Raw genomic sequence first — 20,748 nt, 5'->3', positions numbered from 1 at the left:
AATATATCACAACCATGGCCTTTGGTATACAAAGGGGCAGGGTCTAGATCAGTTGGCAGAGCAATTCTTGTTTTGTAGGATCAAAACATTTCATTTAACCCATTCTTTGGTTGGATTTTCCGCGTCCCAACAGTGCGCCACAACTGGTATATCAACTGTCGTTCACTAACAAAAAATCGCTTGCTACTAACAAAAAAAATGTAGCGGGTATTCTCTAAAAATACGACTAAAATTTATTTTCAAATGTTTGACATCCAATATCTGATGATTAATAAATCAATGCGCTCTAGGTGGTACCATTAAATAAAACAAATGTAACTTTTGAATTGTTTAAATTCTGTTTTATTATATATTTATTCTGTCATTAATTTTGTACTCCAAATTTGACTGTTTCAATTAACTAGTAATTTTAATGAATGCACTTTACATTTATGTATCTATTGTAAGATATACCGGCCTCGGTGGCGTCGTGGTTAGGCCATCGGTCTACAGGCTGGTAGGTACTGGGTTCGGATCCCAGTCGAGGCATGGGATTTTTAATCCAGATACCGACTCCAAACCCTGAGTGAGTGCTCCGCAAGGCTCAATGGTTAGGTGTAAACCACTTGCACCAACCAGTGATCCATAACTGGTTTAATAAAGGCCATGGTTTGTGCTATCCTGCCTGTGGGAAGGGCAAATAAAAGATCCCTTGTTGCTAATCGGAAAGAGTAGCCCATGTAGTGGCGACAGCGGGTTTCCTCTCAAAATCTGTGTGGTCCTTAACCATATGTCTGACGCCATATAACCGTAAATAAAATGTGTTGAGTGCGTCGTTAAATAAAACATTTCTTTCTTTCTTTCTATTGTAAGATAATGACTTCAGGGCCCCAACCCTGACATTATCAATATATAAATATCTGGGGCAATAAATATTTTCTTAAAACCCCAAAACAAACCACTTTTGATATACTAATAATAGTTGGGATGAAAAAAAAAAACACCAGTTAGAAGAAAGGTCCACTAAGGAGGTTCGATCCTACATCGCAAGCACCACAGGTGTACTCTCTTTCAACTAAGCTAGACCCCGTACCTGTTTTGTATGCCCTCCACTCAGGATAATTGTTTTTCTTTTCAGTATTACAGTTCCTGGTTAACATTTTCTAGTGCTACAGAGTACTCACATAAGCTACATGTAGACACAACCTGCGATGAAATTGATTAATTAAATATTTCAAAATATTCACAAAATACTAAAACGTACGTTTATGGGATTAACGCTCCCTATGAAGGGGGGTACCTGTGGTAGTGGTGGGTGGAGTGTAGTAGGACAAAAGGTTCGCTGTTTCCCTATTTAGTTGCCATATTATGTAATTGTAACAAAAAGTTTTAATTAATTTAATTTTGTATTATATGCTTAATGTACATAATATCTAATTTAAATAGTTTCATTATACTCTTTGAGGTCTATAAGTAATTTATGAAATAATATTTTTGGGGTTAACTTAGTTTTAGTAATGAATATAACACTATTCTATATTTGTCTATTTTAATAATAAGACAAATATTTCCTCATAATTTTAGTTACGAATTACTAGCAAGTATTTACAAGAATAATCACACAAAGATATCCTCACTTTTTGTTATAAATGACTCAAGAGCATTTAAGTAAATAATCACAAACATAACCACAAGTTTAGTTGTGAATTACCAGAGAATATTTACATAAATAAACATACAAATATATGATTACTTTTATTAGAGAATATTTACATAAATAAACATACACATATATCCTTACTTTTATTAGAAAATATTTACATAAATAGACATAAACATATATCCTTACTTTTATTAGAGAATATTTACATAAATAAACATACAAATATATCATTAATTTTCTTAGAGAATATTTACATAAATAAACATACAAATATATCCTTACTTTTATTAGAGAAAATTTACATATATAAACACACAAATATATCACTACTTTCATTGGAGAATATTTACATAAACACTAGAAAATATTTACACAAATTGATTGATATAAAGAGGATTGAGCACACAAAAAGTAACCCACCGGAATGTTTAGAATTATTAGAGAATTTACACAAATAATCATACAGGTAAGTCCTTACTGTTGGTTGTGAATTACAAGAGAACATTTAAAGAAATATTCACAGAGATATATAATATTAAATCCTCACGGTTAGTTATCACATATATCTCTCCTCGCACCTATAATTGTGAATTACTATGTTAGAACAACACCATCTACTGATTACACATTAATTAATACTAAAATAAATATATAAATTATTATAGTAATGAATATATAAATACATTGTAAATGTATATATTAATACTAGTATATAAATGGAAAACATATCTACATATGAATCAAATTTATAGTGATAAATACTTGAATCCCAATCCTAGAAACCTCTTTCTTTGGTCTGTTTCATTAAAATACTTTCAACTAGATCCCTGTTCAGTTTCCTTGGTTTTCATTGACGAAAATACCAATGTTACTGATTGTACCCAAGAAACCATGCAACTATTTATCTATTAAAACTTGTGCATATACCATTCAGAAATGATTATATGCTAGCTTGTAAGAAAATATATCATGCAGGGCTGGATCTAGAAGATGCATTGGGGTGGACACTCCGAAGTGCCATAAGCTTAGTATATTTTTGAAATAAACTGACCGAAAATGATATTCCACCAAATTCACCATTTCAGTCGCACTTCAATGCAAAAAAAAAAAAAAATTCATGATCTGCCCTATTTGGTATGCACTAATTGTTTTCATCATTTTAGACAAAGTGACGGACTTGACAGCTGTGGTGGAAGTACTCTTGATTGGTACCACCGGTGGGGCAGGATATGCCCACTTTCGCGATCACCTGATATTATCACTCTTGTGGCAGTGATTCATGAGTGCATGTCATCACACCTATATATATTTCAATGATCTCCGTCCTGTGCTAATTTTGATGTAGTATACTAGTTTGGCAATGGCAGTCCTTTTTGTGGTATGGTCCAGTAAAGAATCCCCTCGGGAGTGGCTGTCTTATAGACGAGGCACTAGATTCATGGAATCAATCACTATTTTGCCAAACGCCCATTCGACTCTGCATTGTGCAGAGATATCGTCTTGATAGCACAAAATGGGTTTCCCATTCTGATTTATTGAACACATACTTTAGGACACTAACCAAACTTATTAAAATTTTCCAGCCTTTTACATATTATATACAGTGCTTTCTTTAAATGATTAGTTTTGGCAAATCCCATCTTGGTGTCTGTGGTATCTAAAAATTAATTTTGTATGCCCCACCTAAAGAAAACAAAGAGATGAGAAACCCAAAAGGTATTAGTAAGTAAGTATATTTTTAATATTTTTGTTGTCGCTGTCGCCCTTTGAGAAGGAGGTCTTAAACACAACTTAATCACTATGCAAACATCGAAATTTGTTTTGTTTAACGACACCACTAGAGCACATTTATTTATTAATTATCTGCTATTGGGTTGGTAATATTGACATATAGTCTTAGAGAAGAAATTCACTACATGTTTCCATTAGTAGCAAAGGATCTTTTAGCACATACCACGGACTTTGATATACCAGTCGTGGTGCATTGGCTGGAACGGGAAATGGTCAAAAGGGCCCACTGAGGAGGATCGAACCCAAACCGACCACTTTACCACTGGGCTACGCACTCCCACCCCCTCCCTTGAGAAGAGGTCTGAAACACAACTTAATCACTGGGCTACGCACTCCCACCCCCTCCCTTGAGAAGAGGTCTGAAACACAACTTAATCACTGGGCTACGCACTCCCACCCCCTCCCTTGAGAAGAGGTCTGAAACACAACTTAATCACTGGGCTACGCACTCCCACCCCGTCCCTTGAGAAGAGGTCTGAAACACAACTTAATCACCATGCAAAGATCGAGATATGGAACTGACAAAGAACATTCACCTGGGGTTTTTTTCATTTCCCACTCGTACAGGTACTCCAATAGGAGGTGATCTACCATCCTCTTGTTACTGCCTATAACAGTGATTATAGATTATAGGAGTGATTATACGGTCATTCCTCCACCGGGAATGAGAGAAAAGAGAAAATGAACCTCTCACTGTAGATTATTCAAATATTATCTCCAGATTATCACTACCCATACTCCAAGTGTCATTCACTTTCAGCTGCTGTTTTTGAATTAGCATTCTGAAAAGCAAGTTGCATTAACGCATACATGATATAATGATACATGTCCATTAATAATACACCAGCATATCATTTAATCAATGTATGTTTTAAGTTAAAATTTTGTTTATTGCATTAAGTTTCAACATTCTGAAAGGCAAGTTGCATTAACGCATACATGATACAACGATACATTCCCATTAATAATACACCAGCATATCATTTAATCAATGTATGGCAAGTTGCATTAACGCATACATGATACAACGATACATTCCCATTAATAATACACCAGCATATCATTTAATCAATGTATGGCAAGTGGCATTAATGCATACATGATACAACGATACATTCCCATTAATAATACACCAGCACATCATTTAATCAATGTATGATAAGTGGCATTAACGCATACATGATAAAACGATACATTCCCATTAATAATACACCAGCATATCATTTAATCAATGTATGGCAAATTGCATTAACGCATACATGATACAACGATACATTCCCATTAATAATATACCAGCACATCATTTAATCAATGTATGACAAGTGGCATTAACGCATACATGATACAACGATACATTCCCATTAATAATATACCAGCACATCATTTAATCAATGTATGACAAGTGGCATTAACACATACATGGTACAACGATACATTCCCATTAATAATACACCAGCATATCATTTAATCAATGTATGGCAAGTTGCATTAACGCATACATGATACAACGATACATTCCCATTAATAATACCCCAGCATATCATTTAATCAATGTATGTTTTAATATACAATGTGTTTATTGCATTAAGTTTTAACCTTCTGAAAGGCATGTGTCATTAATGCATACGTAATTCAATAACACGAACCCATTAATAATACCCTAGCACATCATTTAATCAATGTATGTTTCAAGGTCAAGATTGTTTTTAATTATCTTAAAGTCTTAAAACTCACCAGCATATGTTATAAACACAATATGTCACAATACAATATGTAGAATATATTGGTGAGGCATAAATTGTTAGACACGTAAGTACATTGTAACCTATGGCTGTGTAACTTTCATAATTAACATTTTGAAAGGCTAGTGTCATTATTTATGACATGCATATATGTAGTACAACACGGACCCATTAACAACACTCCAGCACATTGTTTAATTAGTGGATTTTAGACAAGAAATGTTTTAAACTATGGCTGTATTACATTCGTCTTAACATCGTCAAAGACAAGTGGCATTAATATTATTTAAGACATACATACATGTACTACTATACGACATCGACCTATCAATATCACCCTAGCATATTATTTTATCAATGGATTTTACAAGCAATAAAACCTGGTATTAACGATATGTTGATACATTGTGATTCAAATGGTATGCATTGCTGTAAAGAAACATATAAAAGTAACATTAAAGAATTGAGGTTATGGCAGATCCCCCCCCCCCCCCCCTCTTATAATCCATTTTTCATTGATATTTTTGTTTTGGTTTACACATTATGTTGTGAATCTTTAAACTACAACTCAGTCAGTATATGATTTTAAAACTTTGAAATTCAGTCCTCCACCATCCGCCAAATCTACTGTAATAGTCCTCCCCATGGGGAACGCTTTTTTCATACTATGGAATTTACTACAAGTTATTTATTTCTGAGTCGATTGTTTTCTGAATTGCACACACAGATAGTATATTTTATTAATTCCAAAACACTTTTACTTTTCTTTTTAAGTTAAACCAAATTAAAATTATTTACAAAAAAAAAAAAGTAGGAGGATGGGATGTTCTATAGTACAAGTGTGTCGACAGAAATATTGTGGGGCAAAGTTTCAAATATTAGCAACAAAGAGTTTTAATTTAACGTGGATAAGTTAAGACTACCAGAAATTATCTTAGAACTCTCACACTCTCTCCATGAGTGTGGACCTAGTTGGTAGGTACAAGCCTTCTGTGCTGCTATGATCCGCTCTCACCGTTCTCTTCCTGCTATGGGCCCAGGCATTTGTCTTTATATAGCGATGGCAACAAACTGATGTGACAAACCGGTTTAACATGAAGCGTAAACACCAGTTTAGTGAGTGTTCCAGATCATAGTTATCTTCCTAAATATATCCGTGCACGTAGTCAGTTGTTTGACTGTGATCATTTCATAGCAGACATCAGCTTTGAAGTGGCAACTGTTAGACTGCTATTGAAGACTTTTTTGTAGTAATTCCAGACTATGGAAATGTAGCACTTTTTTGTGTTAAATGGGTGTACTCCAGCCAGGTTTAGTGGGTGTGTTTGTTTCCACCAATACCCTGGGAGAAAGAACTGGACAACATGTCCAAATGGTTTCCTACGTTGTCATTTGGTTTACCGTGAAGTGCATAACCCAGTCATAACCCAGTCTGGTTTACCGCAAAGTGCATAACCCAATCTGGTTTACAGTGAAGTGCATAACCCAGTCTGGTTTACCATGAAGTGCATAACCCAGTCTGGTTTACAGTGAAGTGCATAACCCAGTCTGGTTTACCATGAAGTGCATATCCCAGTCTGGTTTACAGTGAAGTGCATAACCCAGTCTGGTTTACAGTGAAGTGCATAACCCAGTCTGGTTTACCATGAAGTGCATAACCCAGTCTGGTTTACAGTGAAGTGCATAACCCAGTCTGGTTTACAGTGAAGTGCATAACCCAGTCTGGTTTACCGTGAAGTGCACAACCCAGTCTGGTTTACCGTGAAGTGCACAACCCAGTCTGGTTTACCGTGAAGTGCACAACCCAGTCTGGTTTACCGTGAAGTGCATAACCCAGTCTGGTTTACCGTGAAGTGCACAACCCAGTCTGGTTTACCGTGAAGTGCACAACCCAGTCTGGTTTACCGTGAAGTGCATAACCCAGTCTGGTTTACATTGAAGTGCATAACCCAGTCTGGTTTACATTGAAGTGCATAATCCAGTCTTGTGTTAAGGTTTCTGTTTGATCTGGCTCACCATCTCAGTATTACTCTCTGGTAAATGTTCCCAACTACCCTCCTCCCATGATACTACTGTCATTCCATTTTATGAACTTTAGCTCCGGTTAGTCTCCTTCTTACCTCCCCTTCTTGTTACTCCCTTTTATGGCTTGGTCCCTGACTGCAATCCCTCTCGATACTACTGCCACTTCCTTGATTGGCGTCAGCTCTGGCAAGTGTACCCATCTACCCTCACCCAACGATGATACTGTCACTTCCTTTTATAGACCCGGACCCTGGTTAGTCTTCCCTGTTTCTCATGAAGTGGCGACAGCGGGTTTCCTCTCTCAATATCTATATAGTCCTTAACGATATGTCTCAGTCTGACGCCATATAACCGTAAATAAAATGTGTGGAGTGTGTCGTTAAATAAAACATTTCCTTCCTTCTCCCTTGTTGATTTTAATACTATTCCCTTTTTATTGCTCAGACCTTTGTTAGTGCCCCCCCCCCCCCCCCCCCCCCCACCAATATCACTATCATTCGCTTGATGGGCCCGAGCTACAGCAACTTTCAATTCCCTTCTAAAGACCCGGATTCTGGTTAATCTCCCCTCATGGTGCTACTATTACTTCCTTAATGGTTTCAAGCTTTGGCAAGTGTTCCCATTTACCCCCACCCCACGATATCACTGCCGCGTCCTTTTATGGTCCTGAGTCCTGGTCACTCATTTCTAGCCCCTTGATGCTACTATTGCTCTCTTTTATGACTCGCACCCTGGTTAGTGTCTCCACCCCTCTTTACATCCTATCCCCCTGTGAACTGCACGCTTACGTGATGTGTTTGTTTTGACAGAGCATCTCAAAGCTGACGTTTTTAGTATCCCCACCCCTCTACCTCCCCTCTTGATGCTACTTAACTCCATTTTACGGATTAGACCCTGACTATATCTACCTTTCCATCCCAATGTTTCTGTAAAACGCACGCTTACTTGATGTATTCGTTTTCACACCGACTCTCGTAGGCGACGTTTTTCCAGATGGCTGTCTTGGCCATCTCCTCCGTGATGTTCACGCGGTCCGGGTCGACGGATCCCCGCCGCGTGTAGTCCATGCCGAACTTGCCCGCCAGCATGTCGTCCTGAATCTTGTACTCCATCATCTTGTGGTAGTTCTCGTCGTCCAGCAGACTCTCCTTCTGGAGACAGGAAAAGAAAAGGAATGTTTCTTTTAATGACATTTCAGCACATTTTAAACTTGGTTGAGGTGAGTGAGAGAGGAGAAAGAAAAGGAATGTTGCTTTTAATGACACTTCAGCACATTTTAAACTTGGTTGAGAGTGAGTGAGAGAGGAGAAAGGAAAGGAATGTTTCTTTTAATGACATTTCAGCACATTTTAAACTTGGTTGAGAGTGAGTGAGAGAGGAGAAAGGAAAGGAATGTTGCTTTTAATGACACTTCAGCACATTTTAAACTTGGTTGAGAGTGAGTGAGAGAGGAGAAAGGAAAGGAATGTTTCTTTTAATGACATTTCAGCACATTTTAAACTTGGTTGAGAGTGAGTGAGAGAGGAGAAAGGAAAGGAATGTTGCTTTTAATGACACTTCAGCACATTTTAAACTTGGTTGAGAGTGAGTGAGAGAGGAGAAAGGAAAGGAATGTTTCTTTTAATGACACTTCAGCACATTTTAAACTTGGTTGAGAGTGAGTGAGAGAGGAGAAAGAAAAGGAATGTTGCTTTTAATGACACTTCAGCACATTTTAAACTTGGTTGAGAGTGAGTGAGAGAGGAGAAAGGAAAGGAATGTTGCTTTTAATGACATTTCAGCACATTTTAAACTTGGTTGAGAGTGAGTGAGAGAGGAGAAAGGAAAGGAATGTTTATTTTAATGACACTTCAGCACATTTTAAACTTGGTTGAGAGTGAGTGAGAGAGGAGAAAGGAAAGGAATGTTGCTTTTAATGACACTTCAGCACATTTTAAACTTGGTTGAGAGTGAGTGAGAGAGGAGAAAGGAAAGGAATGTTGCTTTTAATGACACTTCAGCACATTTTAAACTTGGTTGAGAGTGAGTGAGAGAGGAGAAAGGAAAGGAATGTTGCTTTTAATGACACTTCAGCACATTTTAAACTTGGTTGAGAGTGAGTGAGAGAGAGAAAGGAAAGGAATGTGTATTTAGCGACACCTCAGCTTAAACTGTATGGCTGTTTGAAAGGAAAGGAAAGGAAATGTTTTATTTAATGATGCACTCGACACATTTTATTTATGGTTATATGGCATCGGACATATGGTTAAGGCCAAACAGATATTGAGGGAGGAAACCCGCTGTCGTCACTTCGTAGACTATTCTTTTTAATTAGCAGCAAGGGATCTGTTATATGCACCATCCCATAGACAGGATAGCACATGCCATGGCCTTTGATGTACCAGTCGTGGTGCACTAGCTGGGGTGAGAAATAGCCCAATAGGCCCACTGACGGGGATTGATCCCAAACCAACAGCGCATCAAGCAAGCACTTTACCACTGGGCTATGTCTCGCCCCATGACTACTTGGTGTCTAACATATCGTTATTTTGACACCCGGTTGAAATATTGTTAAAGCAAAGGACACGAATGTTTGTTGAACAACACATCAGTCAGCACATTGTAAGCTACGGCAATTTGGTGTGCAACATATTACTATTTCAATACTAGGTTGAATTACTGTGCGATAAAAATGAAAGGAACGTTTGTTTAGCGACACCTCCTTACATTTCAAACTACAGCTGTTTGGTATCTAACGTATGGTTATTTCGACAAATGGTTTGAAATATTGTGCGAGGAAAAGAAAGGGATGCTTATTTTAAGAGCATATTAAAAAACCCATGGTATTTGGTATCTGCAAATCGGTTAGATAATGATGTCTATCCTATAGTAATTTTCATACTTGGTCAACCAGGAGAGAGAGAGAGAGAGAGAGAGAGAGAGAGAGAGAGAGAGAGAGAGAGAGAGAGAGAGAGAGAGAGAGAGAGAGAGAGAGAGAGAGAGAGAGAGAGACAGACAGATAGGGAGGGGGAGAGAGAGGGAGGGGGAGAGGGAGGATGGAGAGAGAGAGAGGGAGGATGGAGAGAGAGAGAGAGAGAGAGAGAGAGAGAGAGAGAGAGAGAGAGAGAGAGAGAGAGAGAGAGAGAGAGAGAGAGAGAGAGAGAGAGCGAGCGAGCGAGCGAGCGAGAGAGAGAGAGAGAGAGAGCGAGAGAGAGAGAGAGCGAGAGAGAGAGAGAGAGAGAGAGAGAGAGACAGACAGATAGGGAGGGGGAGAGAGAGGGAGGGGGAGAGGGAGGATGGAGAGAGAGAGAGAGAGAGAGAGAGAGAGAGAGAGAGAGAGAGAGAGAGAGAGAGAGAGAGAGAGAGAGAGAGAGAGAGAGAGAGAGAGAGACAGACAGACACAGGAGGGAGGTAGAGAGGGAGATGGAGAGAGGGAGAGACACACAGGCAGACACACAGACAGACAGAGAGAATCCCCATCCATTCAAAATGTCTGGGTGCACCACCCTCTCTCCAAGTTGTTGGATCCACCACTGAGAAAAACTAGATACCTCGGCATCATCCTCTGCTTCTTTCTTTTCGTCTTCTTTCCGTTTGGACTTGTCCTCGGGCATAATGTCGTCCAGCCACTTGAGCTCGTTCTGAGTGAACAGGTAATCCATAGCCTTCCTCACGAAGCACATTCCCAACACCTAGTGACAACGAATGAATGAATAAACGAATGAATGAATGAATGAATGAATGAATGAATAATTGAATGAATGAATGAATAATTGAATGAATGAATGAATGAATGAATGAATGAATGAACGAACGAACAAGGCATCAGAAACACTGCATATCGCCGTGCAGTTTCATGATCATATTCCTCTAGGTCATGATTCATAAAAACCGGATGTGCAATGAAGTCGGTAGAGTAATGAGATCATAATTGTTATTTTTTGTAACAGTGACCACAACAGATATCACGATCCGATTCCTATGTGTGAAGTTTCATGAAAATCAGAAAAGATATTAAGTCTCCAGAACAGTGACGTAATTTGTATTTTTAGTGACAGTGACCGTGACCTTTGACACATAGAGGACAAACGCGAAATTGTTTAACATATCATGATCCAATTCCTATATGTGAAGTTGAAAATCAGAAGAGAAATGATGTCAGGGAGAGTAGTGATATAATATTTATCCCCTCGCGACAAGTCGTCATGGGGATATAGCGTTTTCTCCATACGTATGTATCTACTGGTGTAGAACTAGAGGACTATATATATATATATATATATATATATATATATATATATATATATAAACCATGATGGGGAATCCGCATACAACTAGTATAATATTATATATATATAAACATACCATGACTGGGACATGTATAGAACTTGTATAATACTATATATATAAACATACCATGATGAGGACGCATATATAACTAGTATCATACTATACATATGAACCTAACATGATGGGGACGTGCATAGAACTAGTATAATACTATATATATAAACCTACCATGATGAGGACGCATATAGAACTAGTATAATACTATACATGTGAACCTACCATGATGAGGACACGCATAGAACTAGTATAATACTATAGATATGAACCTATCATGATGGGGACGCGCATAGAACTAGTATACCGTAATACTATAGATATGAACCTACCATTATGGGAACGCGCGTATAACTAGTATAATACTATACATATGAACCTACCATGATGAGGATGCATATATAACTAGTATAATACTATGCATATGAACCTACCATGATGAGGACGCTCATAGAACTAGTATAATACTCTAGATATGAACCTACCATGATGAGGATGCGTATATAACTAGTATAATACTCTAGATATTAACATACCATGATGGGGACGCGTATAGAACTAGTGTAATACTGTAGATATTAACATACCATGATGGGGACGCGTATAGAACTAGTGTAATACTGTAGATATTAACATTCCATGATGGGGACGCGTATAGAACTAGTGTAATACTGTAGATATTAACATTCCATGATGGGGACGCGTATAGAACTAGTGTAATACTGTAGATATTAACATTCCATGATGGGGACGCGTATAGAACTAGTGTAATACTGTAGATATTAACATTCCATGATGGGGACGCGTATAGAACTAGTGTAATACTGTAGATATTAACATTCCATGATGGGGACGCGTATAGAACTAGTGTAATACTGTAGATATTAACATTCCATGATGGGGACGCGTATAGAACTAGTGTAATACTGTAGATATTAACATTCCATGATGGGGACGCGTATAGAACTAGTGTAATACTGTAGATATTAACATTCCATGATGGGGACGCGTATAGAACTAGTGTAATACTGTAGATATTAACATTCCATGATGGGGACGCGTATAGAACTAGTGTAATACTATAGATATGAACCTACCATGACGGGGACGCGTATAGAACTAGTGTAATACTATAGATATGAACCTACCATGACGGGGACGCGTATAGAACTAGTGTAATACTATAGATATGAACCTACCATGACGGGGACGCGTATAGAACTAGTGTAATACTATAGATATGAACCTACCATGACGGGGACGCGTATAGAACGCGTATAGAACTAGATATGAACCTACCATAATAGAACTATAGATATGAACCTACCATGACGGAACTAGTGTATAATACTATAGATATGAACCTACCATGACGGGGACGCGTATAGAACTAGTGTAATACTATAGATATGAACCTACCATGACGGGGACGCGTATAGAACTAGTATAATACTATAGATATTAACCTACCATGACGGGGACGCGTATAGACGGGGACGCGTATAGAACTAGTATAATACTATAGATATTAACCTACCATGACAGGGACACGTATAGAACTAGTATAATACTATAGATATTAACATACCATGACGGGGACACGTATAGAACTAGTATAATACTATAGATATTAACCTACCATGATGGGGACGCGTATAGAACTAGTATAATACTATAGATATGAACCTACCATGACGGGGACGCGTATAGAACTAGTATAATACTATAGATATTAACCTACCATGATGGGGACGCGTATAGAACTAGTATAATACTATAGATATTAACCTACCATGACGGGGACACATGTAGAACTAGTATAATACTATAGATATTAACCTACCATGATGGGGACGCGTATAGAACTAGTATATTACTATAGATATGAACCTACCATGATGGGAACGCGTATAGAACTAGTATAATACTATAAATATTAACATACCATGACGGGGACGCGTATAGAACTAGTATAATACTATAGATATTAACATACCATGACGGGGACGCGTATAGAACTAGTATAATACTATAGATATGAACCTACCATGATGGGGACGCGTATGGAACTAGTATAATACTATAGATATGAACCTACCATGATGGGAACGCGTATAGAACTAGTATAATACTATACATATTAACCTACCATGACGGGGACACATATAGAACTAGTATAATACTATAGATATTAACCTACCATGACGGGGACGCGTATAGAACTAGTATAATACTATAGATATGAACATACCATGATGGGGAATATGATGGACATTGACTTGATTGCCTTCACTACCCACAGCACGACAAGACACATGATCTGGATGAAGGTAAACAGGTGACATCGCTTGATGGGCACGTGACGCAGGTAGATGTGGTCGGGCTGGTACTTGGCTGGCATGAACAGCAACAGGATCCTGTCGATGAACTAGAAACACACACACACATATAAAATTATGTATTTTTTAAAACAAAGTATTTAAATCCTACATTACGAACTTCGCTTTGACAAGCTACACCATAGCCCGAGTACTCTGACTGCAGAGGGCTAGACAGACATTTTGACAGATATTCAGCCCTACAGTCAGAGACCAAGCCGTGTAATTTTCGGGCAATCGCTGCCCACCACACGGTAGTCAAAGATTCCCGCTCTAATACCACAACAATCAGATTTTTTTCTGTAGTGTGTGTATTAGTGATTACTATGTGGATTTTTAAAAATCAAGTAACTCGAAAATGATCGATGTAAAGGTATTTGACGTCAAACATAGGATTGTTGTGGTATTAGAGCGGGAATCTTTGACTACCGTGTGGTGGGCAGCGATTGCCCGAAAATTACATAGTTTGGTCTCTGACTGTATGACTGAATGTCTGTCCAAATGTCCGTCTAGCCCTCTACAGTCAGAGTGCTCGGGCTAGCTACACCAGTAGTTTGGTTTGTAGGATGAAATGGACTGGGGGGTTTTCAGATCCCTCTTTTACCATAGATATTGGCCTCTAACGAGGTCTATACTAGGAACAGGACAGATGTACAGGTAAATGTTCATATTATTAATGACTCTCCGCTACAATATATATATATTATAAAGATATCAATTTTATCATATAAAGTTAGCTTAGAACTCTTGCTGTTAAGCTTAACAATGTTGGATAGACATATACCATGTGGCTTTCTCACACGATACGTTACCTCCATTTTGCATATGCATAGATGAAAGTAATACACCGCTATCTACTCAAATCAAACAGCTACAAGATACATTTGTTATGCAATAAAGATGCATAGTAACAGAAGATAGAAATACACTTTTTTTACTGTTCATACCTGCATGCCTTTGAGTGCAGACACGCCCATGTAGAGAAAGACTCCATACAACACAGCCATTGGAATATACTGTAACGAGAGACATTTATGAGTAATCATATCCAGTAAAATAGGAAGGAAGGAAGGAAATGTTTTATTTAACGAAGCACTTAACACATTTTATTTATGGTCATATGGCGTCAATATGTGGTTAAGGACCACGCAGATATTGAGAGAGGAAACCCGCTGTCGCCACTTCATGGGCTACTCTTTTCGATTAGCAGCAAGGGATCTTTTATATGCACCATCCCACAGACAGGATAGTACATACCACGGCCTTTGTTACACCAGTTGTGGAGTACTGGCTGGAACAGAGAAATAGAAACAAACGATATCTGAAAAGAATATAAGTAATAACTACTAACAGAAAAATAAAAATATTAAACGATATCGCAAACCATATACAAATATTTGTATGCTTTGTCTTGTCTTGTTTTACTGTCCATTCGTCATATATCAGTCTTGTCTCGTTAGTCAGTTCATGTGTCAGCCAGTCTACTAGTTAATTGCTATGTACCATGAGAGTGTGACTGAGTGTATTACTTGGTTTTTATGCTGTTCGTGTTTCGGGTTAAAAGGACATTCCTGAGTGTGCTGCAATTTTTAAGATGTTATCGACTAACGGAGACTTTTTAACGATTGTAATTATATATCAAATATATTTTCCTGCATAATATATTAATGGCTGTATATTAAACATGTTTCTGATTGTTTTAATAGTTGTACTATGTTAAATTTCATTTTATTTCCTAAAACATATTTTTTCGCGAAGACAAAATCCAGTTTGGGCTTCTTACAAATATTAAGACGGCCAGAAATACATTGAATATACAGACAATAATATTCTAAACAAGAAAATATATTTAATTTGTAAGTTTAATCGTAGAACTATTTTATTAGTTGGAAACATCTTACAAGGTAGCAAATTCAGGAGTGTCCCTTTAACAGTTTGTGAGAACGCCATCCCAGCCAGCTAGCCAGGCAATCTCTGTCAAGTTTGTAAGCACACATCATGTCCACAACAATTACTGTACATATTTCTTATAGCAGTTTATCATTAATATTTAATACATTGGTTATTAATTATAATCATATACATGTAATTACTAATAATGAATTATGGAATAATCATTACCGGTACTTGTTAAATTACTATAGTCTTTAGTTACTGATAGTTTCTTGTAATATGTTTGTTCGTAAAGGAACATTCCAGAGTTTGCTGCATTGTAAGATGTTTCCGACTAATAAAATATTTCCACGAATAAACTTACATATTAAATATATTTTCTTCTTTAGAATACCAGTGTCTTTATTTTCAATGTGTTTCTGGTCGCCTTAATATTTCTAAGAAGCTCAAACTGAATTTTGTCTTCAAATAATTCCGTACGTACGAAAAAACAATATTTCAGGAAATAAAAGGAAATTTTACCTAGTACAAATATTAGAATGACCAGAAACATGTTTAATATACAGCCACTAATATTTTATGCAGAAAAATATATTTGATATGTAATTACAATCGTTAAAAAGCCTCTGTTAGTCGATAACATTTTAAAAATTGCAGCAAACTCAGGAATGTCCCTTTAATTACAATACAGCAGTTATTAATTATTAAAAAAATAACATTTACTGGTCAAAATATAATAGTAACTAATTAGTACAATTATAATCTGTTTTTATTACAGTATCATTATGTATTATACAAGTGGTTAATAACTAGAATAGGAGAGGCCTAGTAAATTAGCAAACGTGTGCCCACTCATTTGTTTGTTTATGCAGTTACAATAGGTTTTCAATCAATCAAAGGAGCTCAGTGGTACAGCGCTCGCCTGATGCGCGATCGATCTAGAATCGTTTCCCATCGGTGGGCCCATTGGGCTATTTATTACTTATATTTTTTTCCAGATACCGTTTGTTTCTATTTCTCTGTTCCAGCCAGTGCTCCACAACTGGTGTACCAAAGGCCGTGGTATGTACTATCCTGTATGTGGGATGGTGCATATAAAAGATCTCTTGCTGTTAATCGAAAAGAGTAGCCCATGAAGTGGCGACAGTGGGTTTCGTCTCGCAATATCTGTGTGATCCGTAACCATATGTCCGACGCCATATAACCGTACAAAAATGTGTTGAGTGCGTCGTTAAAGAAACAATTTCCTTCCTTTCATTCAATCAATCAATCAAACAGTTTCTAAAATTGTTACATTTTTCTCTACAATGTTTCAGCAACACCTCTGTCTCTTCTTTCTCGAGGAAACGTGATTTATCAAATTCCTAGATTACATACATTTTTGAATGACAGTTATGAATTTCGTAACAACATAGGAATTTAGTAGTTATATATAAATGTTCTATGACAGTTATGAATTTCTTAACAACATAGGACTATGAGGAATCATGTTGTTGTGACGAAAGCTGTTCATGGCACAGCCCAGCGGGAGGAAGAAAAGACAGTTGCCGAAAATATGAACAGACTCCATTTCAGTTTAAAAGTAATTTTGTATTTATCAGAAGACCATGGCCGTAGCTAGGATCTTTTGTTTGGGGGGAGGGGGGGGGGGGGGGGCGCGCAACTGAGTAGTTAATAGTCTAAAACTCCTTTTCTTTAAGTTTCTATAATGCTTTCCGAATTTTTTCGGGGGGGGGGGGGGTAACTGTATTATTGTGCCTTGACGCATAAGCGTACAAAACAGGGGGCAACTGCCCCCACCCCTAGTGCCGGAAAAATCTTTAAATTCGGACAAAAACGACAGAGATATTCGGACAAAATGTGCAAACCTGAGGTCCTTTTACTATGAATTTTCATCATTCTACCCTCAAAATGATTTGAAATCCATATAAAAATGTGTATGATTCGTTTGCAACCCTATATAGCTGTTTGGCAGCAATGTTAATATGAGATTCGGGCATTTTCGTTTAATTCGGGTAAAAATCAGCCTGTCCTCCTACAAAAATGGGAGCCCGTACGCCTATGGAAAAACAAAATACCTGCGCCTAAACACCTACACATTTTATTCGAAAACAAAAATGACATGTTATACACACCTGATGTTATTTTAAATCATTTTGTTTACGAACTCTATACAGGTGCAGGACCCCATTCCACGAAAGAATTGTAGCTAAGGATAATTGTAGTGACGTACGGCGAGGTTTATGATCGGACAACATAAGCGTTAAAACCGTTCCACGACGCAACCGTTTCACTCTAATTTACGACAATATTAAGCAATGCCTCGTCGTCGAACAGGCTGGCAATCGTAAGAATAAGTTATAGGTGCGATCGTTGGTATTTATGACATACGACGATAATATTACTAAGATCGTTTTTGTGGGGGAAAATGGTAGAAAATATCATTATTCAGGGGAGTTGAAACTGGATTGATTTTAATGCAGGATTTTCAATAATTTTTTATAGAATTAAATAGTCATTACTGGAAATGAAAAAGTAACATAATGTCGTCTCCTGATATTCAACTGTACCTTGGGGGAAAATGTATGGTCTTAAAGAGACATTCCCGAGTTTGCTACCTTGTAAGATGTTTCCGACTAATAAAATACTTCTACGATTAAACTTAACTATTAAATACATTTTCTTGTTTAGAATATCAGTGTCTGTATATTAAACGTGTTTCTGATCGTTATAATATTTGTACTAGGTTAATTTTCATTTTATTTCCTAAAAATTGTTTTTCATACGTACGAAATTATTTGAAGACAAAATCCAGTTTGGGCTTCTTACAAATATTAAGACAACCAGAAACACATTGAATATACAGACACTGATATTCTAAACAAGAAAATATATTTAATATGTAAGTTTAATCGTAGAAATATTTTATTAGTCGGAAACATCTTACAATGCAGCAAACTCAGGAATGTCCCTTTAACTTTATTATAAAGTTACCCTTTAATATTTTTATGCTACCCTCACCCCCTCACCCCCTGTTATGTTACGCTTGGTATGGCTCTAACTGCTATAGCTTACAGACTGGTCATAAATATTAATGAGAATTACATAGAGAATAATACATGAGTGGCCGTTAGTTATCATTTATCTCACAACGAGTTGTTTTAAAATGTATCTAACGAGCGAAAGCGAGTTTGATACGTTTTTAAACAATGAGTTGTGAGATAAATGGTATCTAACAGACACTCATGTATTATTCTATTTCTTACATATCCTAAAAAACCCAGGTTTCAAGCAAAATTTAACATCTTTTTCTACTAAAACTTATTTACAGCCGTTGCACTTGTAGCTGACTTACGCGTCACATACATCTGCATGTCAGGTTAACTATACGTCATAGTGTAATCGATTTCCATCGTGTAGTTTTTCATTGGTTGTATGGCACTGGTGACCTGGTCATCACCTAGGAGCAGCCAGTCATATTGCTTGAAATTGTTAACAAACGTACATGTGTTAACAACCATGTGTAACCAAAACTAACGCATGGTGTTCTCACCAACGGGTGTGTAAGAACCTATGTTTCTTTTCTTTTTTAACTAGTCTGTAATGTGTACATTATATAAATAAACAGCCATGAACACAATACAATAATTAATGTTCGCCATGAGCAAAGTCAAGGCGAGCTGAAGATCATGCTCCTCAACTAAAATGTTTTATAAAAATGTATTACAAGGTGATACATTTTCGTTCACCTAAAACATTCCAGGCGAGTATGGGTGGGAGGATGAGTAATCACTCCTGAAGACTAATAATATCACAATAACATGTGCAGTTTCCTATTAGAATCTGGACGACAAAGTCATCATACCTTTCAAAATTGTACCTCTGCGCAAGGTAGAGTCAAAAGGATGTTTTGACTGTATCTAAAAGTCACTATCAAATGTTTTTTTATGTTAGGGAAACTGTCACTTCGCCTGCCAATGCAAGTTATCGACTTCGTCTTTATGAGGACTGCCACTAGTGCACTCCCAATAGTGTACACTATAATTTCCAATTAACATTTACAGATTGCAATACAATAGTTAATAATTATTTACTCTAACAGGTGGACAGGGTCCCATTTCACAAAACGTCGTAAGCCTAGTTTTGCACGTAAATATAAATCTACAACTAAACCACAATTCGTATTACTATTAAAGGGACATTCCCGAGTTTGCTGCATTGTAAGATGTTTCCGACTAATAAAATACTTCTACGATTAAACTTACATATTAAATATATTTTCTTGTTTAGAATATCAGTGTCTGTATATTCAATGTGTTTCTGGTCGTCTTAATATTTGTAAGAAGCCCAAACAGGATTTTGTCTTCAAATAATTTCGTACGTACGAAAAAACAATATTTTAGGAAATAAGATGACATTTAACCTAATAAAAATATTAGAACGATCAGAAACTCGTTTAATATACAGCCACTAATATTTTACGCAGAAAAATATATTTGATATGTAATTACAATCGTTAAAAAGTCTCCGTTAGTCGATGACATCTTCAAAATTGCAGCAAACTCAGGAATGTCCCTTTAACAGTACAACAAATATACATGTAGTGTGATGTACACAAATGACATTTTCCTTCTAAACGTGTGACCGGTATAACTGCAAGTCGCAGACGTAAATTTGCAATGTTTTGTCAAATTGGCTTCAGACTGGTTACAAACTGTATATTAAATCACTATAACAGGGAACAATATTTCAAGCCATCGGTTGTTCCGTTCGCGTGTCGGTTATGCAACTTTAATTTCACGCGAACTGCTAATTGGTTACGTGGTTAAGAGTTACATTATAAATTTAAAAGTTACATACGTCATTATCATCTGAATTTTATTCGATAATAAATAAAATTCAAAATTCTCCTGCTGTAAAATAATACTTAGTATTTATTTACCGGCCTCGGGGT

General features: G+C 36.9%; 1 protein-coding gene across 1 annotated transcript in view; it reads right to left on the bottom strand.

Annotated features, from left to right (window-relative positions):
• LOC121387237 (sodium bicarbonate cotransporter 3-like) overlaps positions 1-20,748 on the bottom strand; it is a 58,929-nt gene that overhangs the window by 896 nt on the left and 37,285 nt on the right. Inside the window, exons 13-17 of the mRNA XM_041518263.1 lie at positions 18,099-18,132; positions 14,849-14,917; positions 13,775-13,951; positions 10,731-10,871; positions 8,146-8,351 (exon numbers count right to left, since the gene is read on the bottom strand). Coding sequence (XP_041374197.1) covers positions 8,146-8,351; positions 10,731-10,871; positions 13,775-13,951; positions 14,849-14,917; positions 18,099-18,132 — 627 coding nt within the window. The remainder of the gene's footprint in view (positions 1-8,145; positions 8,352-10,730; positions 10,872-13,774; positions 13,952-14,848; positions 14,918-18,098; positions 18,133-20,748) is intronic.

The sequence above is a fragment of the Gigantopelta aegis genome, chromosome 13 (assembly GCF_016097555.1).
Source record: "Gigantopelta aegis isolate Gae_Host chromosome 13, Gae_host_genome, whole genome shotgun sequence".
Taxonomy (NCBI): domain Eukaryota; kingdom Metazoa; phylum Mollusca; class Gastropoda; order Neomphalida; family Peltospiridae; genus Gigantopelta; species Gigantopelta aegis.
The sequence above is the reverse complement of the archived record's forward strand: the minus strand, read 5'-3'. Positions and strand labels throughout refer to the sequence as shown.